This window comes from Chrysemys picta, chromosome 10 (genome assembly GCF_011386835.1).
Source record: "Chrysemys picta bellii isolate R12L10 chromosome 10, ASM1138683v2, whole genome shotgun sequence".
Classification (NCBI taxonomy): domain Eukaryota; kingdom Metazoa; phylum Chordata; order Testudines; family Emydidae; genus Chrysemys; species Chrysemys picta.
In genome coordinates, this window is record NC_088800.1 from 81437492 (window position 1) to 81463220 (window position 25729).

Genomic DNA, 25729 nt, shown 5'->3' on the forward strand with positions numbered 1-25729 from the left:
GAGGAGCTGAGGAGTTCACTTTGAAGCCCTGAGACTTATGGTGCAAATCAAAGCCGGCTCACAAACAGCAGATCGAGCTGCGATTCTCCACCAGGCCAGGCCTGGAAGCTTTGTCACCTGCGGGCAGTGGTAGGAGTCTGGGACTCGGGCAGCAGCTGGCATGTGGCGGTGATGGGGAAGAGAACACTCTCCATCGGACTAACCGCCGCCTCCCTAACGATCATGGGTTTCTGGCCCAGCAAGCCGGAGGTTTGAGGCTCTGCACACCGGTAGCCTCCTCTTTCCTCTGCCCCACACTAAGGCAGCTTCCTGCAGTGTGCTCAGAGTGGCCTCTGACCAGCAGGGAGACCAGTGGCTCTGCAGAAGCCCACCTGCGGCTGCTCAGTGCCGAGTCATTAATTTCCCTCCTTGCTCAGCAGCAGCTGCTCCATTTGCTTGGCAGGGAGCTCGGACTCCTTGCTGGAGGCAGGGCACTGAAGAGGGGGAAGAAGGGAAACCCATGCTTGTGGAACAGATGTGGCAGTGCACTGTTTGGGAAAGAGACAAATACCCCGAGACTTCCACTCCTCCTTTCCTGGCACTAGCCCTGCCCGTGGGCTGATTGCAGTTGCTCTGGTTTAGCTGACAAAACACTGTCCTCCCTTGGGCTGGTGTGAGAGCAGGCTCTCCTCTGGTCATTGCTAACCCCACGCCTGGGCACTGAGAAACAGCCCTGACTGGCTGCACACGGGCTCCGGCTTTTCGGCAGAGCTGAGCACTCGTGGCTCCAACTGAAATCAATGGGATCTGCGAGTGCTCAGCCCCTCTGGAAGGTCAAGCTCTACACGTGTAGTTGGGCACCCAGAAATGAAGGGGCCCCCAGTCTGTGGTCACTTATGAAAGTGCTGGCGCTACTGATTTCCCCCAAGTGTTAACTGGAAACGAAGCGGATTCTAAATGAGGATTCCAGGGGTGATCGTGCTCATAGGAGGTTGCATAACAACTGCCCAGCTGACATTTTCTTTTCCTTTAAGAGTCTGAAGTCTTCAGAGACAGGCCTAAATGAAAGCCCAGGGGCCAAACACCCCTGAACTTGGGGGAGAGAGGCAGGTGAGATCAGAACTTTGCAGCACAGGCTTGGTTGGTGAGGCATAGGCATTGATCCCACAACTCATACGTGCCTGCTCAATACATATTATGCATTAGGAGTCCCACTGAAGTCAGTGGGTTTGCTCCGAGTTCAGCGTTGAGCATGTGCATAAGCCATTGCAGGATCAGGGCCTCAGACAGTTGGGGAGTTAGAATTAGTCCAAAGACAAGGGGGAGCTCCTGTCCAGTCCTCGGCGGGCGAGCCGGTGCTTGCGACAGAGCACTGAGCATGGAGATCCTCAGACGAAGCCTGCGGGCGAGGAAGCAGACAGCTGTCAATCAGTGATGGCTCTGCTGCTGTCTTGGGCAGAGAGGCAGCGCACATCCCACAGTGCGGTGGGGAAGTACAAAATAACTGACCACACGCACTGGCTTCCGGTATCTAGCAGGAGACGCCTTTAATCAAACTGGGATTGAGCCCAGCTTTGCACAGGGGCAGAAGCACATTACTGGGTGAGGAACAGGTACAGCTGGGTCTTGTCTCCAAGGATATGACTTTGGATTTTAGCAACAAACGTGGGCCATGGGCAGGCAGATGCCAAGACGGGACCTATGCTGGAGTGTGTGCCTAGCCTTACCGAAGCCCTTTTGCCAGGCTGCTGGCCCCACGGCTGGGAGCCTTGGAGGGTAGAATGTAGACTAGCTACCCCTCTGAGTGATCATAAACACTGGCTGAGCTGCAGCCTGTGGCAACGGCCAGGGACAGGGCATTTAATTGGGGCTGAAGGGAGCTCAGACTGTACTTCCTTTGTAACAAAAGTCAGGGCTGCTGAGAGTCACTGGCATCCTCCAGCACCAGCCAAGCTAGGGAAGAAATGCCTCCGCTAGGAATCATCATAAAGTCATGGCCCTCTCAGTGCTAAGTCACCATGCTGGCAGGCGCTGATTGCCGGCCAGTGGCTCGAATCCACCCGGCTGCATTTGTAATCTGTACTGGGCATTCTCCGGCTCTGCCTGTCGCGTCGCTCCCCAGAGCCTCAGTCCTGCAGCAGCTTGTGTTTTACAGTCGAGCTCTCTGAACAAAGGTGAGCAAAGAGGGTCCCGGCGGCCGTGCGGGCACGCAGCTCGTACAGGTCATAGTCGTGGGCCCACTCCACGTTGCCCCACCGCTGGATCTGAGAGAAGAGAGAACAAGCAGCTCACTCAAAAGTTCGTTAGAAAGGGGTTTGGACTTCAGCACTTCTTGGCCTCCATTTTCCTGTCTGTAAAACAGAGATAATACCTCCCAGGAGTGGCACTAAAGCCTCACTAACCAGTGCCTGCCCAGCGCTCGGAGACCTCAAGTGAAAGGGGCTATAGAAGGCAACGTATTAGGGCCTGATCCAAAGCTCATTCAAATCAGACTTCCATTAACTTCACTGGACTTTGGGTCAAGGATGGTTTTGTGCAAGGACAGAGCTTTTTCTGTTCACAATAATCACATTAGCGTTAACTTAGTCCTTGGCAAAGTGCTTAGGCCTGGCCAATACACAGAATAAAGACCATCCTTGGGCTTTGCACTGTGGGTTGGAGGAGGGCCGAAAAGCAGCAGTCCAATTTCTGCGAAAGAAATCCAAAGCCCTCAGCAGGTTGGACTCAGAGCGCCTTTGGCTGTTCATCACGTGACTTGGCTGAACACTCAAACCATATTGACCAGAGGCAGCCTGGTGGAGTGAACGTCTCCTGTAATAGCAGGTTTCAGGGTAGCAGCCGTGTTAGTCTGTCTCCTCAAAAAGAACAGGAGTACTTGTGGCACAAGTGGGTTGTAGCCCACGAAAGCTTATGCTCTAATAAATTTGTTAGTCTCTAAGGTGCCACAAGTACTCCTGTTCTTCCTGTAATAGCAGGCAGTTCTGTGGCCAGTCGTTTGTGCTGGGAGATCACTTGTCATGCTAAGATTATCGCTATTTGAATGATAGGGTTGCTCTGGAACATAATTTACCTGGTATTCTTCCTCCAGGCGAGACAGCAGCACGGCTTTTTCTACCGGAATGTGTCTGTCAATCACTCCCATGGACAGAATCAGAGATTTCAACTGGGCAATCACATATTCTATACCTGGGAGGGGGGAAAATATCAAACATGAACCACAGTTAGTTATACAAAATCACATCGGCATCTTCACACCTTCTGAAGGTGCAGCCCAGGCATAACATGTTCAGCAGGATCAGACGGGTAGATGATCCCCCACACCTTGGATCAATGCACTCTACAGAGTCAAGTCCACAGTTAATAAACACATGAAATTTCTGTTGCTAATCAGGATCCATTGTTACTTTGATGCAAATGGCTGCATCTCTGACTGCAAACCGCTTTCTCTCATTCTGAAACACACCCTTATAACGTAATAACGCCACACCACTGGATACAAATGTGGAAGGATTCCCTTCTGCAGGATGGCAGAGCTCACCTCTTACCGCTAAAGAGCTGGGGATGAGATCAGAGAACACACACAACCGTCTAGGAGAGGGAGAGAGAGAAAAAGGGGCCTGATCTGCAGAGATGATGAGCATTTGTGACAGCTGGAGGTGCTGAGCACCACTGACAATCAGGCCCATGTACAGGGCAAAGCGGGGAGACAAAGCAGCATGAATCATGCTCAATCGAAGCTAAGTGATCAGCTAGAGTCAAGGCCAGATTTGGGATCAATAGTCAACTGACTGCCCAGGAATATAACAGCTGGGGCCTGGGGCCTTGCTTTCCCCAGCTGAAGACAGACGTGCCAAAATACCAACTAAAAGAAGCACCCCTGACCTTACCCCAAACAGAAGCTGTAAACAAAAGGTGATCAGAAATGTTTGCAGGAAGGATTGGAGGCCCTGAAATCAGAACAGGGAGCACACTTTTCTACTAGGAATTCGGTGTCTCTCATTGTCTTCTGACGAGGTAGCCAGGGATTCCGGTGGGTTTCTAGTCTACTTTGTTTAAAACATCTTTATTTTGAAAGGAGAATGACACAAGGAATAAAGAGGGGATGTGTCGGGGTAAAAATCCATTTTAAAATATTTACCATTGACCTGAAAGAATTTTTAAAGTCTTGGGCACTTTTCACCATTTTTGCTGTTTATTCGCATCTTGCGCTTCAAGGAGGATGAGCAATGAGAACTGATTAGTTAGTTTCACCTTCGTTTCCAGTCACATTCACTTTCTGGATCTCGTTCAGTTGCACAAGAGTAGAACAGCTGGGCTGCCAATAACCACAGCTCTTACATTTTAAATCTAAACTCAAGGGGTTTTCATTTACTGGGGGTGGGAAGTCACGAAACCATAAAATCGTTTCTGTGCACTTGGGGTTTCAAACCTCTTTTCTTGGTAACAGAGCCTACATTTTGGACCGAAATCACCTGAAAATGTCATGTTGAGGAAAAAAATAGATGTCAGTAGTTCTGAGAGAATCAGGGCCTAATACAACAAGACCCTGTACAGTGAAGAGAGACCCCCTGCCATACAGAGCTAGAGCTAAAAGTCTAGCTTGGATTTATTTCTTTTAAACTACAATCCCCCTTTGTTTTCCCCCACTGATTTCAAGTCTCCCTTCCTTCCCCAAAACGTTTTTGTTGTGCTGGTTACTGCTCTGAGAGGAAAAGGCATATATGCGAACGGTGCTTCGTGTACCCTGGAGGGACGGACACACCAGATAAGTCGTCCTCAGTACCTTGCAGTGCCCACGTGTTGTAAGATGCCAAATGGCTGGTGAAAGTGTCTTTGGTCCTGGCTGGGATGTTGGGTCCCAGGATGCTAGTAGAGGAGCCGATCTCCACGTTGTACCTGGAATGAGTTAGATGGTACCAGACAAACGATTGGTCATGGAGGCACGTGAGCCTCAGTATCATTATGAAGCAAGCCTCTGGCTAAATTTAGCCCTGGCGTAAGCAGATACGGCCCTTACGGATGTCAGCTGGGGTTATACCTGCTTTTTCCCCTCGGGGTCTATGTGGGGACATTTCCTACCCACACTGCACCGCTCTAATTCATTCACAGAGCCAGTCAGTGCAATGTTGCATGTGCAGCAACATCTGGTCTTGCTTATGGAATTTACAAGCCTAATTCCCTTTCTCCTCAATGGGCTGAGAAACACCGTGAAGGGGTCACCAAGACATCACGCTGGAGACTGGCCAACAGCAGCTCCTCGCTGCTGGAGACTTGACACCCCTTAGGTACAGTCTCTGCCCTCCAAAGCCTCCTCAGTACCCCACAGTGCCTCTTTCCATGGCCCAACGGGCTGGCCCCAGGCTACCTCGTGAACTAAACTGTCACCAGCATGATTGGTTTTCGGATAGTGCAGTGATGAGCACCCTTGGAATACCACAGAGAGGGCAGCTAGCAACAAGAAGGGAAAAGTCTTTGACTTCTTACCTTTTCTCAGCCCACTCGATCATGGGATCCCATTCATTCTTCTGCAGTTCTACTAGGCCGGCTGGCTCCTCCACCTTGTAGCTAGACCATTGCAACAAGAAAACAGCCTTCACTGACAAATCACTGGCCTTCTTCACGCAGTACGTGGAGCAAACCCACCGGGCAGCTAAGCCTGTTTCGGGGGCGGCAAGGGGAGCCCAGTATTTGAAGAGCAGGTACCGACCATAACCTGCAAGTGAGCAGATGCTGCCGGCTAAGGAAAGGAAGAGCTTCCATTGATGACCCTCCCCCAGATCCAGAGCCCTCTGCTGGACAGACAACCAGCCAGCTCTTGATCCCTGTATGGAGGGATGCTGCTCCAACAGCCCTGCCCAAATTTAGGGCCTGATGCTGTGATATCAATTCCAGGTCTGTGCCTGTGCCCTCCTGACATAACTGTGGGGGCTGTTCACAGCCCACTGGAGTGCCAGCCTACAGCTCTGCTTCACACCACGAGAGACCTCTGCAGCCACAGGCCGCAAAGCACTTTGACTAAAGATGAGTCAGTTTTACAGATGGGGAAACCGAGGCACAGGGAAGGCCACTGACTTGTCTGCTACCAAATGGGCCAGCAGTCAACCTCAGTGCACACTGGATCAGGCCCTAAATCAGCAGCGGGATTAAGTGCTGTCCAGTGGTCAGAGTAGGGGCACTGACCCCTGAAGCACAAACTTGTTAGCGATCTGTTTTAAAAAAACACTTCCACAAAATCTGGCAAGGGGGGAGGGTCTCAGAGCCCACGGTCCAGCCCGAATGTCTACACGACAGCAAGAGCCCAAGTCAATTGACCTGGGCTCAGAGACTCGGCGCCACAAGTTTTTCTTTGCAGTTTTCAAAGACAGTTCCGATCCCTTGGTCGGAGCTCCTGGAGTTCAACAGGGCAGGCCGATGGGTTCAGTGAAAAAATAAAATACAATAGAAAGGAATTCTAGAGCAAACCAGGTGTTAAGGCCGAGCACGGAAACTGCCATGCTCCTTATAGCTAAATCCAAGACTCTTGCACTGCCAAATTCTTACAGACAGCAACATCTTGTGGGGAGCAATTCAGGCCTAGGGCAAAGTCTCAATGGAGCTGAACCCCATCACGCCAGGGCTGAACTGGCCCCCCCTTGCAGGTGGTGAAATCTCCCTGGGGTTTGTGAGCTTGGGGGAGAAGGGGTGGCAGTATGTTGACACTATGAGTGAGTTCTGCTCCTCTACCCCTAAGGAGTGGCTCTGTGCTGGTCCCCTTTCAGAAGGGGCCTGTCCTCTGATCCACACTGGCTACTAGGCTCAAGGGGATGTACTACACACTGGGGTCATTGCCAGGGCTGTACCACTACAGAAAGAGAAGGGCAGATGCATTGTTCAAGCCAGGGCGTCTGTCCCAAAGGCTGTACTTGTGCCAACCAGTCACCCAGCTTAATGTGTTTCCAAACCTCTAGTCACCCTTCCGGTCTGCCCAGCTGGAAAATGTAATAACCCATAATAATGCAATGAGACTGGCCTGGCTTCTAAGCCAGAGGTTTCCCTAGTGAATTGCAAGTCCATTCAGTTTCCTACCAGACAGTATCTGTCTCCAGGAACTTCACAGCTGCTCTGATTAGCTGATCTTTGTTTCGCTGAGATGGGTTGTCCAAAACTGTGTTGCACAATGTGGTCTGCAAAACAAAAGGCAATTACACCAGGCAGAGTCCTGGGGAGGCGGCAGCTCTGATTTTACAAGGTCCCAGACAACAGCTGAAGAATCCTTATTGTGCTAGCGACAGATTAAGGGATAGTGATGCAAAACCTAGCCCGGGAGGTGAATGAGTCCAAGCCCACTGGAGGCGATGGGAATCTTCCCAGCTTTGGATCAGGCCCACAAACACAGTGCTCCTGTGAGCAGTGACAGGACGGGAGCATGCTGGAGGCCTTGAGGTAAAAGAATCTGGATGAGAAGCATTTCCAGCTGCGAGTCAGGTCCCATCCACATGGGAGTTTGGCCCATGTTAGGGGGCAGTTTTTCATCCTGGGGCTAGACCCAATAGCTACTAACGGGTGAGGCATGCTTTGCCCCAGCACTGTGGGTCAGGCAAAAGCCAAGAAAGTATAAAAAAAATTACTAGACTCAGCTCCTTTATACATCAATCTAGTTTATGTATTTAGCTCAGAGATGGGGCCCGCACAGACTACAACTCCCAGCAGGCTATGCTCCACCTTTATCCAAGATGAGGCTGTCCATAGCAATGGCCCCAGCAAAACCACTTGTTAGATTCCTTCCCACCTTGGGGCTCCCCTTCCACCAAAGCCCACGGCGCTCACCAGATGCATGGTGTAGGACTTGATGGTGTCCTGCTGGGAATCCCATTCCGTAGCAACAGCAATAGCCAGGGCCTCGCTGGGGACAGTGAAGAGTTTGGCCTGGGGCGTTTTCAGCTTCCTGTGGTCCAGGTTTATTTCAAAGCCACCTGGGGGATCAGGTTAGAAACCCAGCGGGATTCCAGGGTAAAGCACACGAGGGATCCACGTGCAACCCCCAGGCAGGGGGCAGATTCAGAGATTAAGCTGAAGGGGGCAAACTCATCCCCGGGCAAGGCCAGTGATACACCTGGGCCAGGAGTCTCCCCACTGAAGGGCTTGGGGGCCCCGCTCTACCAGAAAAGAATTTCCATTCTTGGAAGCCATTTCCCTTCCCATGGTTTTGCCAGCCAATGGGGAAAGGGCAAACCAGGTTTGTGACAAAGCTGGCTCTCAAGATCTGGTTTCCAGGCCTGGCCAGCATCCGCCGGTAGGCAGGGCCTGCGTTCCATAACCACCCTTCCCTGTGCCCGGTTTTCACACAAAGGGCCATGTGTGGACACCCCGCCAGACTCCTGGCGGAAGCACTCACCTTCGCCTTGGGAGATGCTAACGTTCTGGTAAAACCTCTTCCTTTCTGGGGGGGAAATGACATCCACTCAGAAAGCAGCGAGAATGACAGTCAAGCCCCTCTCCTCATCCCCGCCCACTGCGGATCTGACATGCCGGCTCTCCTCGGCAGTGCTGAGCATGGCACAGCTGGCCTCCCTCCCTTGCTGGTTCAGAGTCCCTCTACACAAGCCCATGTGCCCGAGTCCCTCTGGACCTGCCTCAGAGCTTTGGTGCGAGGCCTGTCCTGGGAGAGGCCTCACCATGAACCAGGGGCCCCTCTTTAAGCAGAGCAGCTGCTTCCCTCTAGCACGCCAGGCCCAGCTGTAGTCTCATGCCTGTTGTGTGGCACCCATACGCAAAGCAATGGGCATGACATCGACGGGTGTGTTATGGCTTATTTGGCTTAGTAACGCGTCCGGCTCAGCCCTGCTGTGAGCCCCTTGAAGCCAAAGAGTCACCCCAGGGATGCATCTGGGGCATCCATTCTAGTTTTAACCCCTCCCCCCACCCACTTTCTAAGCCCCAACTGTGCCCAGGTAGAAGGAAGACACCCAACTTATAGCACCATTCTTCGACTCCCTCCCTCCTAAAAGCAATCCGTGTCCTGTGTATTTCAACAGAGGAATACGGTGTTGGCCTATTACGCACTCCAGATCTTTTTCTACATACAGCTCTCAAATGCGGTTTACTCTGGAGGCACTAGGACCAGGTGCTGCTTCTCCTCCCTCACACCAGGTGGCCTTGGGGGGACACCTGTAGGGAGGAGGAGCCAGAGACTCCAGCTGATCAGGGCAGGAAAAGCCGAAGCAGGACACTCAGAGAATTCGCAGCAATTTTGACTGGACTGTCTGTGCCAGTGCTGATCAGCTGTTTGCTCCAACCTGCTCTCCCAGTCTCTTCACCTGTTTCTCTCCACACTGGCCCCTCTTCTCCCCTGCCCTGCCCTTTTCTCTCCAGTTAGCTGATCCATTCCTAACTAAACCCACCACAAAAAAACAAAACAATAACAAACAAAACGTGGCACTAACATGTCATTTGCTGTCACCCCAGTGTCCACTCTGCTTGACTCTTCTACCTGCCCCACTCACATCTGTCTGGTCTAATTAGGCTGTCAACTCTTTGGGGCAGGGACCATCTGCTACTCTGTGTATGTCCAGCACCTTGCACAGTGGGGGCCCACCCTTGATTGGCCCATAGGTACTATTGTAATAAACATGACAGATGATAATATTAAAGAGATGTGAGACCCCAGGGCACAGAGCAGGCCTGGAATACATGCTGGTGCAATCCCTACCACCGAAGCCCCTCTTTGCGACTGAATATTAAACTAGCTCTGGGTCAGTCGACCAGCTCTCTGGACACTGTCTTGGAAACAAAAGTTATGTGACCTGTCAGGACCTTTGCTCAGCTGGTCAAAGCTGTTCCACCTGCTGGAGTGATGCAGCAACTCCAATCAGCAGGAGCAACAACTCCCATGTAGCTTAGGTGGGTCACCAATATCCAGCCAGCTTTTAAAACGGCTCCCTCGGGTGTGATTTCAGACGGAAGCCAATGATGTGCCTGAGTCTAGAATAGCCCCTAAATTACAGCAACAAGCTAGCCTGTCATCCTGCCCTGAATGCCCTCTGGCTGGATCCAGGAGCATTGCCCACAACGCACGAAGCCATGTCCTGAGTGTGTTCACGTAGATGCCAGGTATACTGCAGCATGCAATTTAATATACTGGGGGAGCACTGATCTCTTTGTTCTTCTCCAGGCCTTTAAACGGAGGATCTCCCTCCCAGCTGCACCTGTTATGTCCAGGAGCCCACCTGGTGCAATAGCAAATCTACCACTAGGGGTTGCAGGCCCCAGTTTTAGAAACAGTTTCCATTTGGCACCCGCACTGTTGCCAGGCACAACCATTAGACTTCTAAATGGCATGAACGGCACCTGCTAATTCCCTGACTGCGCCCACACGTAACACAGCTAGATCCCGGCGCTGACAGCCGTCACACCCACAGTATTCCCCGCTCCAAACAAAAACCACACGCGACATTAATGAATGAATTCAAGGGAATCCTAGGGCCTTTGTTACGCAGGCCAGACTAGATGATCACAGTGGTTCCATCTGGCTTTATAATGTAGTAATATATGAACATAGGAAGACAGGCTCTTTGAGGCCATGCAGAGCACAGCAGATAAACAAGTTCCAAACTGGGAGCTACGGGTCTGTAGTGTGAATCCAGATCCGAGTCTGTGTTAACACAGGACTGGACCACTTACAGAGACAGACAGACAGACACTTGGCTCCATTTCCCACACAAAGCAGGGAGAATGGGCTACCTCTCCAAACCCATGTCCTTACTGGGTCTGGACTATGGCTCCCTTCCTACATCTGACTGCACACGCAGGCCCCTGGGTTTCCAGAGTCCCAGTGAAGGCAAAGGGCGTCTGCCCAGACCAAGCCAGTTGCAGGATCAAGGGACTTAAAGAATGCCATGTTGTTAGGACTATTCAAACATGCGCCCAAGGCCTTCATCCTGCAACAAGACACACCCCCTAGTCCTGTTTTAATGGGGCTCCAGGACATGCATTTCATTGCCAGTTCAGGGTCTTGGCTTGTGAGAAACAAAGGGTCAAATTTCACCATCCTCGTAGAAACCACTGAAATCACAGGGGAAAGATGTTTAAAGCGCCACTTCTACAACTAAGGAAAGATGGACTAGTGGTGCAGGTGTTAGCCTGTGACTTAGGAGACCTGGATTTGATTCGCTGCCCTGCCACAGACTTTGTGTGTGACCTCGTTTTCTCTTTCCCTCCGTTCCCCGTCTACAAAGTGAGGAATCACAGCACTGCCTAACCTTACAGGGGGATTGTGAGAAGGAATAAATTAAACAATGTGAGGTACTCGGCTACCGTGGTGACTGAGGTAATAGCAGTACCTAAAATAGAACTGATAGCACGTGCTCACTGCTGCATCTGTGAGGCCGAACGCAGGCACAGCAGCAGGCATGAGGCATTAGACTTCAAGCTGGGGCAGGGATGTGGTTTTCTTTTGCCTCTGCAGTGCCCTGCACATATGTGAATAATAAATGTTCCTTGTCAGGCTTGAAATACCCGGGTCTCCGCAACTACTGCTACAAAGGTTCAGTTGGGGCCCACAAGCCAGAGTCCTCCTCTGTAAATAGGGGATCATGCCCCTCTCATAAACTGTGTTTGCAGCCAGCTTTTAGGACTGGCTAAATCCACCACGGACGAACGTCCCTGCAATGTGGACGTGAGCATGTTGAAATTTGCCGCGTGTGCAGCAGGATCGCTGTCCAGCTTTGTCCTCACCTGTCGGCGGGGTGTATGTCCGTGCCGTGCCCGGCAGTGAAAGCCTGGGGCCCCCAAAGGGAGGAGTCGGGCAGAGCCGTGGGGTCTGGGGCGGCCAGGCGTAGAACAGCCGCTGACAACGGCGCCACATTCTCGGGAGGCAGCGACCAACAGCTCGATGGGGACAATCTGGCCCTGTTAAAGACCTGGGCTCCTAGTGACTCGGGGCCGCCCACCAGGATCAACGCCTCCCCCCGCCCCAAGAACCCCAGGCTGGGAGCAATGCCGCCACAAAAAGCTCCCAACCGGGATCAACGGCCCCCCTCAGAGGAACCCCCCGATCAACGCCCCCCCCCCCAAGAGCCTCCGCCAGGATTGATGGGCTCCCCAAGGCCCCCGCCGGGATCACCGGGCCCCAAAGACAGACCCCCACGGGATCCCCTGTACGACCCTATAGAGTGTATAAGGGCTCTAGGCCCTTCTCCCGCTCCCTGTAGGGGCCGCACGGACGCGGCTTGCGGAACAGCTGCCTTCCCCTCACACCCGCTGCTCAGCTAACCTCTCTGCCTCTGGGCGCCGCCATCTTGCTCACCGACGTCCAATCAGCATCATAATCGCTAGTTTGTCCCTCCGAGTGCACCGTCACTGGGACCTACAGGAAACTACGAGTCCCAGGGGGCATTGCAGCCGCCCACGTGGCTTCAATAGACCAATGGGAATGGCACCCCGCCCCCCGCAGCGCCCTCTGGGCCAATCAGCATGTGCGGAGGCGCCGCCGGGAGGCCCTGAGCCAGGCGGCGGGGGTACCGGCGAGTTCCCGGGTCGGTAAGGCGGCCGGGCCGGCTCCCCGCAGCCCGTGTCGCGCTGGCGCCCGGGGACCCCCCCGAGATGCCGGTGCGGAGCGAGTGCTGCTGCCCGGGGGGAGCCCGAGGCCGCGGGGCCGCCGCCAGCCTGGTGCCGCCGCCCCCCATCAACACGGCGCAGCCCGGGGTCGCCACCTCCCTGCTCTACAGCGGCGCCAAGTTCCGCGGCCAGCAGCGCAGCAAGGGCAACGCCTACGAGGTGGAGGTGGTGATGCAGGTGAGCCCCGCGGGGATCCCCCGCCCCGCCTCTCGGGACCCCCCCCGGACCGCCCCGGGACGCCTAGAGTGCCCCCTCCCCGGGGACCCCCCCAGTGCACCCCCTCCCCGGGCCCCCCTAGAGCGCCCCCTCCCCGGGACCCCCCCAGAGCACCCCCTGTATCCCTTCCTGGGGTCTTCCCCTGGACTCCCCTAGAGCGTCCCCCGCCCACCTGAGATCCTCCCTTCTAGGGACCCCCCTAAAGTACCCCCTGCATCCATTCCTGGGGTCCTCACCTAGCTCTCCCTAGAGTCCCCCCTCCCTTGGACCCCACAGGGCGCCCTCTCTGAGGTTCCCCCTCCTGGGGACCCCCCTTAAGCATCCTTTGCTCCCCTCCCAGGGACCGTCCTAGAGTGGCCTCTGCATTTCCTCCTAGGGTCCTCCCCCAAGAATCCCCAGAGCACCCCTTGTCTCCCTTCCTGGGGTCCTCCCCCTGGGGACCCCAGAGCACCCCTTCTCTGGGGACATCCTAGAGCATCCCTTCCCCCTTCTGGGGTCCTTCCCTGGGTTCCCCTAGAGTGACCCCTCCCTGGGATCCCCCAGAGCACCTCTGAGGTCCTCCCCATGGGGGTCCCCCCTAGAGCATCCTCTGCTCCCCTCCCAGAGACCTCCCCCTAGAGTGCCCCTTGGGATCCTCCCTTCTGGGGCCCCTCAATCCATTCTAGAGTGCCTCCCATGGACCCTCCTGAGCACCCATTCCTGCCCGGGATCCACCCCAGTACTCTCCCTGTATTGCCTCTTAGGGCCTTTCTCTCAAGATCCCCCCTGTTCTCCTAGAGCACCTCTTGGGGATCCTCTTGAGCACCCCCTGCCCCACCAGGGCCTCCCTAGAATGATGCCTGTTCCCCAGAGTCTGGACCCCCATGCACCTCAGCCCCCCCGGAGTCCAGGTACCCACTTCCCCCTGAGGACCCTCCCCCAAAGACCACCCCATGGAGACCTCTTTCCCTAATCCCCCCATTTCACAGAGATGAGGATCCAATACATGCAATATCTGCTCTTAAAATACCTCCCTCTCTTAGATTGGGACCCCCGCTCCCTGAGATCTCCACATGGGCCCCCTTCCCTTGCATACCTTCTCTAGCAGAGACTGGGATCTACATTGTCCCCAAAACACACACGCACCCCACCCTCCCCCCAGGGCACCCCTTCCCTCAGATCAGGACTTGCTGCCTCCTGAGACCTCTGCATGGGGGTCCCCTGCCTGTAGGTAGGGTGACCAGACAGCAAATGTGAAAAACCAGGACAGGGGGTGGGGGGTAATAGGAGCCTATATAAGAAAAAGACCCCAAAATCGGGACTGTCCCTATAAAATCGGGACATCTGGTCACCCTACTTGTAGAACACTTCATTCTCAGAGATCAGTGCCTGTGAGGTGGACGTCCAGGGGAGGTTAGAGACCCTTCCCATCCTGGGAAGGCCTTCATGGCTCTAAATGTACCTTGGGCCAGCAGCACCTGCGAGGTGGCGGTGATGCAGGTGGATCCCCCAATCCAGGCCTGCAACACAAGGGCAGCTGTAATACTGACAAGAACAGCCTCTGAGCTGGGCGAGGCAGGGGAGACCTCTCTAGGGACCCACCAGGCCCCCACCCCAGATTGCCCCTGCATGAGCTAGAGCAAATCTCCTCAGCAAATGATGTCTCCCCCTCATCCTTCATGGAGAACATAGTAAATGGACAAAACCCTTTGCTAGTCTGGGGGCTTGTCCCTCAGCTTCAGTGGAAGAAGAAAAAGCAAGCAGCTGGGATTGGCTGAGTGGGTGAGTAATAGGCTGAGTGGGTAGTTGCAATCCAGGCCAGCCTGCATCAGGAGGGCTGGGGAGGAAACTACTTGCTACTAGTCATCTGGGTGTAAGATGCCCCAGACATCAGGTTTTCCAGCCACCACAGGTGGTTTGGCCCTCAGGGGCTCACCCTGGGACTTCAGCTCTCCAGCCCTGAGATTCACCATCCCTGCATGTCTAGTTCCTGGCTCTGAAGCCTTTGGATCTCACGCTGACAAGGGAACGACGGCCACATCTGCTCCAGCGTGCAGCTATGCCGTTTGTGCCATAGTGTGGGCCTTCCTACTGTGACGCTCGGGTGTTTTCTGTTGCGATAGTTCATCCACCTCTGCGGGCAGGAGTAGCTGAGGCCAAGTCTACAGTAAAAGTTAGGTCGACCCAGCTGTGTTGCTTAGGGGTGTGAAAAATCCACACCCCTGAGCGATGTAGTTAAGCTGACCAAACCCCCAGTGCTCGGTCAATGGACACTCAGGGAAGGGGATTGAACCCTCCCATCGCTGTAGTGAGGGTCTACACTGAAGCAGTGCAGCATGCCACTGTAGTGGTTTAAGTGTAGACACAGCCTAAGTCAACAGAAGAATTCTTCTGTCAGCCTGGCTGCTTCTACACTGGGAACTAGGTTAGCTTAACTACGGTGCTCAGGTGTGATTCTTTCACAGCCCTCAGTGAGGTTGATAAATTGTAAGTGTAGACCGGGGGTCAGAGCAAACCGAAGCAATCAGTCCTGGAAGAGAGTGTAGCAAGAGCAGCTGTTGGGCCCAGCTGTGCTCCAGGGATCTCTTTAAATGAGCACTTGTCTCTGCAACCCTCCCATTCCTGTTTAGAGTGATTGTTTCTCCGTGCTTTATTTTTAGTTGTAGGCACTGGCATGATCACTTTGGGCAGGGCTGGCGAGATGTAGGGTCGTGTATAAGTGGCAAGCCAGATACCGGCTACGCTCTTGCTATAAAACATGCTGCCTGTTACAGCTCTGTTTCCAGCTGGATTGCAAAAGATCTGGTGGTTTATATCATGAGAGCTATGATGAAGCCTGACACATTGGTCAGTGTTGTGGAACGATGTCAAAGTCCTAAGGTCAGCAGACACGAGTAGCATTTAAACCACACTGTCAACCTTCCCATACAGTGCTACAGTTGTCAACAGCACAAGAGTACCTGGAACGGAGTCCTCCTATGGCAGATCAGCTTCCTTACAGCTCTTCTTCCGCCCAAAGAATACCCAGCCTTTTAGCTTCAACTCTGATGTTTTGCATGTCATCTGAGGGGCGGAGTTCACTACAATTATTCTGCATAAGCACAGTGAACTATTGGCACTTAATTAGCTACAGATGGGAAAGCTGCATTTTTGCCTTTGATGTCAGGGTTTTTCAAACTCTTCGTTTGGCTTTGAGAGCTGATCTGGGGATTTGTGGGTTTCCGAGCAGAAGTTTCTAGAAATGGAAGTATCCCAGTAATTAGACACTGCATGGCAAGTAAATGGAGCATTCAGTCAGAAGCGGGGGAGAAACAAAGGCATTGGGAATGGGAGACAGGTATGTGTTAAGGTACAGTTTGAAGAGAGGTACATGCAGACTTTTCCGGATGGCAGACATTCCAGAGAAGGCTCTTGTGTGCAGCAGTGATGGGATTGTTTAGAAGGGACCAGGCCTTAGTGCCAGATAAGTAGAGAGAACTCATTGGGGTGGGTCACGTTATGGAAGTGACGAGAGATAGATTTACTAACAGTCACCATCAAAGCCAAGGATGAAACCAGAATTTCTGGTGGCGAGGGAGAAAGATCTGATTGTTTGAGAATGTTCCCTCCCTTCTTGTCACTTGCAGATGTCTAGATTGCTGGTAGCATGTGGTTAGAGCAGGTGACAGACAAATCAGGAGATCTGGCTCTGTTGATGTGCTGTGACATTGGGCAAATCACTTCACTTCCAACTCAACTTCCCCTTCTGTAAAACGGGGATGCTTACCCATCTTTGTAAAACATTTTGAGATCCTTGGGTAAAAAGGTGCTATACAAGTAGAACGTATTATTAATTAGTTGAAAGCACATGAGACATTCCCCAGCCCGCTTGCAAAAAAGGTAAAGTGGATACCTCTAAAGGATTCTCTCCTGAGTCCAGATACCACTGTGTGATCAACGTGAATGACCTATGAACAAAGCTGGGCAATGCAGTTCTGTACCATCCTTAACAGAGCTGAGACCAAAGTCCATTGGGCCAACTTGGGTATCTTGTCCCTGGATACACACACTTACAGATTTTGTGCTCTCTGTCCTAGCATGTGGATATGGAAAACTCCTATCTTTGTGGATACTTGAAGATTAAAGGCCTTACAGAGGTGAGCACGTGTTACTAAACTCCTTTTCTATACTGCATGGGAGTGAAGGGCAGCCTCTGCTCCAATTTCTGGCTAAAGGTATGAAGGTCTGTGAGGTTGAGCCCATAATTAAGAAGACTGTTGGGTACCTTAATCCCTTTCCTTTGTTTTTTTTACACAGTGTAAACCAAATATAAATGGTTTTGTAGCAACTTAATTAAAAATTGTTTTAACTTGATAGCAGCACTGTAAGGGCTGAGCTGAAGCGGACCTGACTTTGCCATCACCAGTTAATTGGTTGTGCGTGTATCTTTGTTGCCCCAAACCTCCAGACAAGCCAGATCTTCCTGAAGTTCTTCTTTCCACACCTTTCATGTAGGACCTGCCTGTATTAACAGCTGACCTCTCAGGCATATTCAGCAAGACGACTGGTTTAACATGCAGATTGTCAGGTTTCTTTCTACCTCTGCATTCCTTTCCTCACAAGCTTCTCCTGACACAGGCTCCTTATTTCAGCTGATGATACGCGATGGCTCACCGCTGTTGTAGAGATCGCTGAGAGTTTCCACACAGGGGAACTCAAGTAGATCATAGCTTCAACGTATGTGAGCAAGGGAAGCCCATCCAGCCTAATTCTTCTGTATGTCTTTGGCTGATCTGTCACCGTTTTCTTTAATTTCACCATAGCCTCTGATCCCTTCTCAAGGAGCAAATTAAAGGTGTGGGGAGTCAGCAGACAGATTGCGGGCAAGGGGACCAGTGTAGGAGAGATGAATGGAAGAAATGGGCTATGGGAGAGAGATGGGAAGGGGCATCCCATTCGGAGTGTCTGGAACGGGATAAAGTAAGGTGCAAAGCAGAGAGAGGGGGACATCAGATCGAACTCTCCGACCACTTTGTGGGGGGTTGGTGCTGACGTGTCATTGTTTGCTGAAATGCTAGCCAGTATCTGAGTGTGTCTCCTCTCCTATACAGGGCCCAGTTTTTTGTTTTGTTGTTGGCAAAATTCTTTAATCTTTTTTTACCCTCCTCCTAGGAATACCCGACCCTTACCACTTTCTTTGAAGGGGAAATAATCAGTAAAAAACACCCCTTCTTAACGCGGAAATGGGATGCGGATGAAGACGTCGATCGTAAACACTGGGTAATTAAACATTTTGGCAACCAACTACAGATCTAAAACCACCCCAAACATGTTAACTGTTTAAAAGGGATGTGCAAATGTTTTTTAAAAAAAGAAACAATTAAGGCTTTGTTGTGGTGTATCTTTGTTGTTGATATACAAAGACAGCCTGAAAAGTTCTCTCCTTAGGCTTTTCTCCTGGTCGCTTTCTCCCATAGGGATTCTTTCCTTTCCTTTCCTTTTTTTTCATTCCTACTAATGTAGCTCCACTGATGTTGCTGCACCAGTACGGACACTCTGTACTGGTGAAAAAAGTGACTGGCACCAGCATGACTCAGCTGGTTTGAAACTGGGGGAAGCTCCTCTGGCACAAGTCGCTCTTTACCCAAGTGCCGCACTAGTGATTTCCAGCAGTGCAGTGACATCTGTGCTGCTACGTCCATGCAAGAATCACCCGTGTAGACAAGCCCCTAGATCAAGAATGTCAGTTCTGATCTTCCCTGACTTGGCTGGAGGATTTCTTTGCAGACTTTACAAGTGCTGCCAGCCAAAATCTCTGATCTGTTCCTGAGAACGAATGATAATGATCTTCTGGCTGATGGGACCACATCTGGAGTAGGGCCTAGGGGGAGTGGAGTGGAGTGGAAGAGACCAACACAGATACCTGTTGAGTAGGAGGAATTTCTGCCTCTCGGTTCCTAATGGAACATAGTACTTGTGCTGAGGGAGAGGCAGGCTAGGGGATTTCTCCTGTGTGGGGGGGCTTCTCTCTCCTCACTGAGGGTGGATTTCACATGTATGGTGGTGTACCTCTCTTGGGCACCAATCCCTTCCCATCTTCACCGCAGTGAGTTGCATGTCTCTACCCAGCGAGTATAAGGAGCGGCTGTGTGTTTCGCAGCCGAAGCTGGTTATACCCCAGAGTCTCACTTGTAGGTTGATTGAAGTCATTTCACAAACTGTGGCAGGCCTTAGACATTGGAGCCCTCTCTCCCCTGTAGGGAGGGATGAAGGGAGGTTGGATTTCTGCAGTCAAGTATTTTTGAGTTTTGTCCTTAACATTAAAAATGTTCTCGATTGTTGGTGAAAGGTGCTGGCTTGACAGTCCTGGAAACTGAGAACCTTTAATACAGAGGTCCCCCAAACTGTGGGGCAGGCCCCTCTTGCAGGCTTGGAGAAATATTCAGAGGTGGTGCGGCAGGGCCCGGGCCAGCCCACAAAGGGGGCAGGGAGGGAGCGCCATGCAGCCCTGCCCTGCCCGCAGGCCGCGGCCCCGCTCCCACCCCCAGCCTCATTCCCCTTACCCCTGTACACGATCCTCCCCCCACCCTGGGAGCTGTAGCCCCACTCCCATCTCTGGCTGGGGGGGTAGGCGATCCTGAAAAGTTTTGGGGCCACTGCTTTAACAACAGAACAGTTACAGGAGGAGTAGCTGTAGGGGTACGATCTTCAGCCACCTCTGGAGAGAACACGGGGAGTTCAGATTCCATCCCTAGTGCCTCTGCTGTGACTTGCCAGCAGAGGGCCCAGTAGCAGTGGTGGCTTTTGATATGGATGCCTGCCCTGGATCAAGGCAAGTTGGCTAGCTAGTCTAGCTTGGATCTGTGATGCAATAGCTTAGAAATCATAAATTGCCAAACTTGGAGATAAAAACCAAAAATCCTACTGGATCATCCATTTCCCATTCCTGACAAGGCAGGGCACGGTTCCCAGAGTCTCTTACCTGGTAACACGTTCTTCCCTTCATAAATTCTGCTAACTGAAAGTGGGCTGTGCTCTAGGAATTGATTTTTGTTTTTCCTGTGCTTTCAGGGGAAATTCCAGGCCTTTTACCAATATGCGAAAACATTTAACTCGGATGATTTTGATTACGAGGATTTGAAGAACGGGGACTACGTCTTCATGAGGTGGAAGGTAAAAAAAACTCCCTGTAGATGTGTGTCCCCCAGCCAGCTGGTCTGAAACTGCCAACACTTAGAACATGAAACACATGGGCGCTGCATACAGAATGAAATTCCGGGAAGGGTGTCTCTGTAGCAACGCTAAGGATTTATCCCTCCTTGCTTGAGAGAGACATAAACATCTTAAAAATGGCACTTCTGTCGCGTTATTCTGCACCACTCAACACATGTAGGTAGCTGGAAGCAATAAGAGAGACTTTTTTGGCTGTGTGGTTTTGACACATTGTATAGTCAATTTCATTGTTTCCACTGGGTAGCTAAGTCTGTTGCCTCCCATTTATGTGGGTCTTTCATGCTGTTACAGTGGGAGAAAATCGCTTTCTTTAAAAATAGGAAAATTTGATTGTCAAACCACAAATTAGCAGGTGAAAGAGCTGAAACGACTTCTAATGTGTTCTTTAAAACAGATTGGGTTGCAAATGGACAGTGTCCCTTTAAGACCGTTGTAGTGGAGATCTTGTGAAAGGGTACAATGGTCACTATATACATGCTGAATAGTCCCTTTGGTCCATGCTGGGATGACTAAAATGAGTTCACAGCTATGAAATACTCACTTGACATCTTTCTCTGTTCAGTTTCCAGGGCTCGACCCCTCTGACTTATAACAAGTGCAAATCTGCACCCCAGGACTTCCAGGAGGCAAAGGTTCAAATCCATTTTAAATACAAACCCTTGTTACCTTTTGTGCAGGAGCAGTTCCTAGTCCCAGATCACACGATCAAAGACATCAGCGGTGCTTCCTTTGCTGGGTTTTATTACATCAGCTTCCAGAAGTCTGCAGCATCTATAGAGGGCTATTACTACCACAGGAGTTCAGAATGGTAAGGGGAGCTTCCTTCCCTTCTACAGGCTGAAGGATGCTGGCAGTGTCTGGGCTCCTCTGTCACTTCACAGCCCTGGGATTGGATGTAGGACCTTACTGTGCTACTGAAAGAACAATCTTCCACCAGCCCTACTCACAGCCCCTGGCATCTGAAACTCAGGCTCGCATGGAGAGAGAGTTTCTACACGGTGTGTGGTTAGGTCAGCTGTAGGTGCCAGCACCAAAAGTGGTGTCACGTTTGTCGCTCTGTCTGACAGCTCTGCCCGTTCACATACCTGTCACTAGCCACGGAGCACAGTAAAATCAAGGTTAGAAGATCTGAAGTGGAGAGGTCAGGCAGCTGTTGGTGAATTGCTGCCAAATACTATTGCTACATGTCAAAAGCTTTTCTTTCCCTCCTTCTGCTTGTCTGGCATCATACTTGCTGTATGCTACCCGAGTGACCTCATTCTTCAGCTGCCCGCTGTTGAGAGGAAGCCATGACTTGTGTTACACATGATGGCGTAGCGAAGAACACTTGGCATCTTGAGATTAAAATACTGTCTCTGTGATGCTGGCGATTCACTTTTAACCTCTTCAGGATTGCCTTTCGGGATGTTTTCCCTTCCCCGCGTGCCCTGTTAGCATGGTGTGCTGATGCCCACTTAGTTGCAGGGCTCACCAGCAGGTCAAAGTCATGGGCTCATGGCTGCCTCCTGGACTTGGCTCTTGCTCGATGCTGAGGCTTTGGGGGCACTGTTAGATACTGTGAATAGGGTTTTCTGACTGGCTATAGAGCTGCCCTTCTATTAATATCCCCATCTTGGTAACACCATCCCAATAACTGACATCAAGCCTTGTGGTGAGTAGCTGCTAACTTGACGCCTTCAGTAATTCCACGCATACAGCAGGTGCGGGCTTCCTGAACAGCTAGCCCCCCTCCATCTTTACTATCCCGAAATCTCTGTAGTTCATGGGGAAGGAATGGAGGAACCACCGTGCAAGAGGCTCTTTCCAGAGCCAAACTGCTGGCCATGCCTTTGCTGCGCTGCTACGGCCTTGGTGCACCGTGCTTCTAGCAAGGTGCAGAGTAAGGTGCTCTCCTGAGCAGTGGGGCGGAGGCTGCCTGTGGGCTCGGTAAGATTGTGTCCTCCGCACTAGCAAGTCACAAGCCTCTCCCATGCTAGGGTAAAAGAGGCGGGGGACAGCAATACAGTTTTGCCACTCCAGGATTGGCCTCCCCTGTACTACTTGTTCTGCTCATCTCCTCTGACTTGAGCTTCCATGCACCCAACATTCTGCATCTGCCCTGGGTAGGACCAACTGCAAAGCAGGCATCTGTGGAGGAGGCAGGCAAGGGCCCTCTGAAAAGAGAGCGAAGAGTGTTCTCGTAGCTAACAGTTCTGCTGTTACAACCTTCAGTCAGGTTTCATTCATTTCATCCCAGTCTGCAGAGCCTCTGCCACGGACCCATGGTGAGCAGGCAAGGCCTAGGGTGCTGGCTCTCCTTTGCTAGATAGCTTGAAAAGGCTACTAGCCCTGTATTTTTAGCAATATTAGGAAAGTAAGCAACGGCCAGAGCTGGTAGGTGATTGTGAACGGGTGGGACGTCTGCACAGCGATGAATGGAACGGTCTAAGAGTTTGAGAGCCTTTGATGCGGGTGCAGCTTTTTCTGAATGTGTCAGACGTTAATTTAAAAGTGTTTTGTGAATTGCCGCAAAATACAACCAGCTGTAGCCAATCCAAAGTGCTGGGGCTGACAATCCGGATTAAATCGAAGAGGCAGGTTTTAGAGCTTGCGTTCGTTCTGAAGTCGAATGGTCAGATCCTAAAGTGTAACCAGATGAACAGACGCAGAGCTCAGGGAAAGGTCGGAAGGGGAAATGGCTCATTATGTCTTGTCATTATCGTCCCTGTTTTTCCTTCCTCTCAGGTATCAGTCTCTGAATCTAACTCATGTCCCTGAGCACAGTGCACCCATCTATGAGTTCCGATGACAGGCGGACAGAATGATACCAAGTGAAAAGAACCCCGGGCAGGAGAGAGCGTGATCTGCCACGAGAGATGTGTCCCTGTCGGAGTGGGGGGGACACGCGCTTCTCTTCTGCCCAACGGACTTGTGAAAGAAAGCATGAATGTCAGCCCATCCGACCCAAGGAGCGTGGCTGCAGGAGCTGGAGTCTCCCTCCCGCCAAGTGGCAATTTGATCTTTAATCTGGTTTTAAAGCTACCTTTAAATGCACTTTCTTTTTGCACAGCTAGTTTCTTTATCACTGAAATTCCTCCCGACCCCCTTCTGGAAGTTTGGCCCTAGCTGGAATCAACACCTTCTCCTCTGAGTAATAAGAAAACATAAGCTCAGCACTTATGGTTTCATGTTACATCCTAGTATGGGTTGAAATACAAAGAACTGCGGCCGTTCACATTTGTCGCTCTGTCTGACAGCTCGGCCGCTTCCAGAGCCTGGGCGTGTCGCTGCATTAGCGAGGCTTGGCCTAGCGGAGAGAACTGCTGATCTGCAGAGTCCACTACAGAAGCATTTGGCTGAGACAGACAAGTCTTGAAGACCTAATGAATCTCCAGCTCATACTGGCTAATGAGGTTAGCCGGAGCTGCAGATCTCTCAGGAACGCTAGCCACTTCTGAGCTGCAAGCGGTTCCTTTGTCTTGATATGCCACGGGGAATAGATTAAATGTAAAGACTTCCAGGCCCTCAGTAGAAGTGGATCTGAGCTCTGCTTACTAAGTGTATATTTGCTCTTTACTTAAGGGTAAAAAAATAAAAAAGACTTTTAATAACAAAAAAAAATATTTTTATGGTTCCTCTTCCCAAGGACCCTATGGCAAATGCACAATTATTCAGAATTACATTTTACTGTTTTCACATTGAAAACAGTGAATGTCTGTTAGTTTTTTATATATATATGTATGTAATCAACCAGCAGCTTTGGAAAAATCGTCCTGGTACAAGTGTTTAGCAGCATTGCAGAAATGCTGCTAGTGAACTGTTTAGCATTTGTACCTACTTTTCGTGCTCCACCAACATCACTGCTTGATACCTTTATACCAGGCAAAACGAAAACAACAACAAAAAGAACAGTGGCTGTCCTACAACTTTGAAACGTTCAAGTGAAATAACTTAAGGCTTGTGTGCCAAAGTGTGTGCGTGTCTGTGTGTGGGGAGGTTTTTTTAAGACATTTTAAAAGTTGGCATCAGTTGTATATTTAATATGATACTCTATGCGTGCAGGGCTTTTGTGAGACAACTTACCTTGCCTTTTTCTGGCTGTTTTATTTAAAAAAAAAAAAAAGCTATTAAGAACAGGGAGATTTGTACCAACAGAGCAAATCATTTTTAAAGAATGTTTGCCACTTGCAATCAAAAAGCAAAGCCCTTCACTTATGGAGTGTGAAGTTGTTTTTTTAACTAACTTTTTTCCTTTTCACAGTGTCCGTATTGTATTTTGCAGAGGCTGAGTTGATAGGTTAAGCCTTAATGGGAAAGCATTCAGGTCTCAGTGGGCTCACTTTGTATATTCCACATTGGGGACTTGGTTTATTTTGCTTAAAAAAAGGAACCGGTTTAATTTGCTCGGTGACATAATAGTCAAAGTCCTGTGGCCCTATTTATCCTAGCTGTAAACCCATGTTCAAGACACATTTGGGAAAAGTTGCCTAACCAGGCAAAGAGTAGGTTTCCATCTTAAAGGTTAGATGGGAAACCACCTGGTGTATTAAAAAAGGTGAAGGATGAGGGAACTTAACTTCTTGTAGGTCTTGATGGACAGCAACAATGGAGTTAAAAAATGGCTAGAAGACAAATGCTGAAATGATCTCCGATAACAGCCAGAGGACAGGGTGGGTGAGAGAGGTGTCTTGTCTAGGTCCACTATTCTGATGACACAATGACTTGAATAAGGCACCTTGGCAGTACAGGGGCTGCTGGCTCACTCCTGTGTACTGTGAGGGGTTTGTCTTATTTCGGAAAAGGCGGTTGTGGCCACAAAATATGAATGGAGCATTTTTCTCTGTTTTCCAAACTAAAACTGATCAGGCCCATCTGCGGTGACGCCTCCTTAGACCCTTTTAACAAAAATGAAATGTGCAAATACTTTTAATCTGTTAGTGGTTTCTGTGCCTCTGGAGCGGTGTGCAATATTGTCACTGATACCCAACCCATCACGATGACATTTTTGTGACAATTATGGTTAGGCTTTAACTTTAAACATTGTGGTGGCCACATGCAGAAACCGGGTTGCAGGAGGTCCCTTGGGTCATCTTATAATCAGGAAGCTCTCCTAATGTGTTCCCTAAACCACTGAGACTTGATGTTTTTGAGAGGGATTTGGGACAGAAGGGGCTCTTCCCCCTCACATAAAGCATATTTCAGCTGAAATCCAAAAGTTGCAAAGGAATGAATTTTTTTTTAAAAGGATTGTCTTACATTCAGAAAAGGAGAAGCTTTTATTCTCTAAAGCCTTGATTTGCTTGGGTTTTTTTTCTTCTGAAACTGTTTAAGCTAAGAGGAAATACTCTTAATTATATTGCATTGTGGTGAAAGAAAACTAACAAGGTGAGACTTCTTGGGGAGAGTAAGTGGGAGGGTGGGTCTTTGAGTCTTGTGAAAGTTTAAAAAAAAAAACACCCTAACGTGGGTGCAGAGTCTGAGTATATTTATGATTAATTGTGGAACAGGGACTGGGAGAAGTATTTTGCAGAGCTATCAACGTCCAAATTAAAAAGAAATGTATTTTAAGGACCGCTTGTTTGTGTGTTTGTAAATCAAAGCAATTCTTGTTTTATAGGAACAGCAAGTTGCATCTTGCTGATCAAGCTTTATGGCTGGAGAATCCAATAAGCCACTGATTGTCTGAAGTGAATTACCCTGGCTTTAATTGGAATAGGATGGCAAGCAGAAAATAAGCTAACAATCAAATTATCATAGTGAGAAAGTTCTC

At 50.6% G+C, this 25729-nt stretch overlaps 2 protein-coding genes across 7 annotated transcripts; one reads left to right on the top strand and one right to left on the bottom strand.

Annotated features, from left to right (window-relative positions):
• Positions 1-1501: 1501 nt before the first annotated feature.
• Positions 1502-12319, bottom strand: ATPAF2 (ATP synthase mitochondrial F1 complex assembly factor 2). 5 transcript variants are annotated; one of them, XM_065560201.1, is made up of 9 exons: positions 12230-12319; positions 11692-11865; positions 8354-8398; positions 7786-7931; positions 7045-7142; positions 5464-5544; positions 4742-4875; positions 3050-3165; positions 1502-2243 (listed from the first exon to the last, which is right to left on the bottom strand). In XM_065560201.1, the coding sequence occupies exons 2-9, from the start codon at positions 11819-11821 to the stop codon at positions 2106-2108; spliced, it is 888 nt and encodes a 295-aa protein (XP_065416273.1). In that variant the 5' UTR covers positions 11822-11865; positions 12230-12319; the 3' UTR covers positions 1502-2105. The 5 variants fall into 5 exon arrangements, with proteins under 5 accessions (XP_065416273.1, XP_065416274.1, XP_008162970.2 ...); XM_065560202.1 differs by lacking the exon at positions 7786-7931 and having other exon boundaries at positions 12230-12316; XM_008164748.4 differs by lacking the exon at positions 12230-12319 and having other exon boundaries at positions 4763-4875; positions 11692-12226.
• A 100-nt stretch (positions 12320-12419) lies between these two features.
• GID4 (GID complex subunit 4 homolog) lies at positions 12420-25527 on the top strand. 2 transcript variants are annotated; one of them, XM_005289009.4, is made up of 6 exons: positions 12420-12750; positions 16845-16904; positions 17920-18027; positions 19819-19920; positions 20658-20788; positions 22705-25527. In XM_005289009.4, the coding sequence occupies exons 1-6, from the start codon at positions 12559-12561 to the stop codon at positions 22766-22768; spliced, it is 657 nt and encodes a 218-aa protein (XP_005289066.1). In that variant the 5' UTR covers positions 12420-12558; the 3' UTR covers positions 22769-25527. The 2 variants fall into 2 exon arrangements, with proteins under 2 accessions (XP_005289066.1, XP_005289067.1); XM_005289010.5 differs by lacking the exon at positions 16845-16904.
• Positions 25528-25729: the final 202 nt, after the last annotated feature.

Excerpts from the sequence above, each read along its gene's own strand:
- ATPAF2 (XM_065560201.1), bottom strand. The coding sequence starts at position 11,821 with ATGTGGCGCCGTTGTCAGCGGCTGTTCTACGCCTGGCCGCCCCAGACC. Across the intron at positions 8,399-11,691 it reads GACATACACCCCGCCGACAG|AAAGGAAGAGGTTTTACCAG; the intron begins GTGAGGACAAAG and ends TTTCCCCCCCAG. Across the intron at positions 2,244-3,049 it reads GCCTGGAGGAAGAATACCAG|ATCCAGCGGTGGGGCAACGT; the intron begins GTAAATTATGTT and ends CTCTTCTCTCAG.
- GID4 (XM_005289009.4), top strand. The coding sequence starts at position 12,559 with ATGCCGGTGCGGAGCGAGTGCTGCTGCCCGGGGGGAGCCCGAGGCCGC. Across the intron at positions 16,905-17,919 it reads AGATTAAAGGCCTTACAGAG|GAATACCCGACCCTTACCAC; the intron begins GTGAGCACGTGT and ends CCCTCCTCCTAG. Across the intron at positions 20,789-22,704 it reads TACCACAGGAGTTCAGAATG|GTATCAGTCTCTGAATCTAA; the intron begins GTAAGGGGAGCT and ends CCTTCCTCTCAG.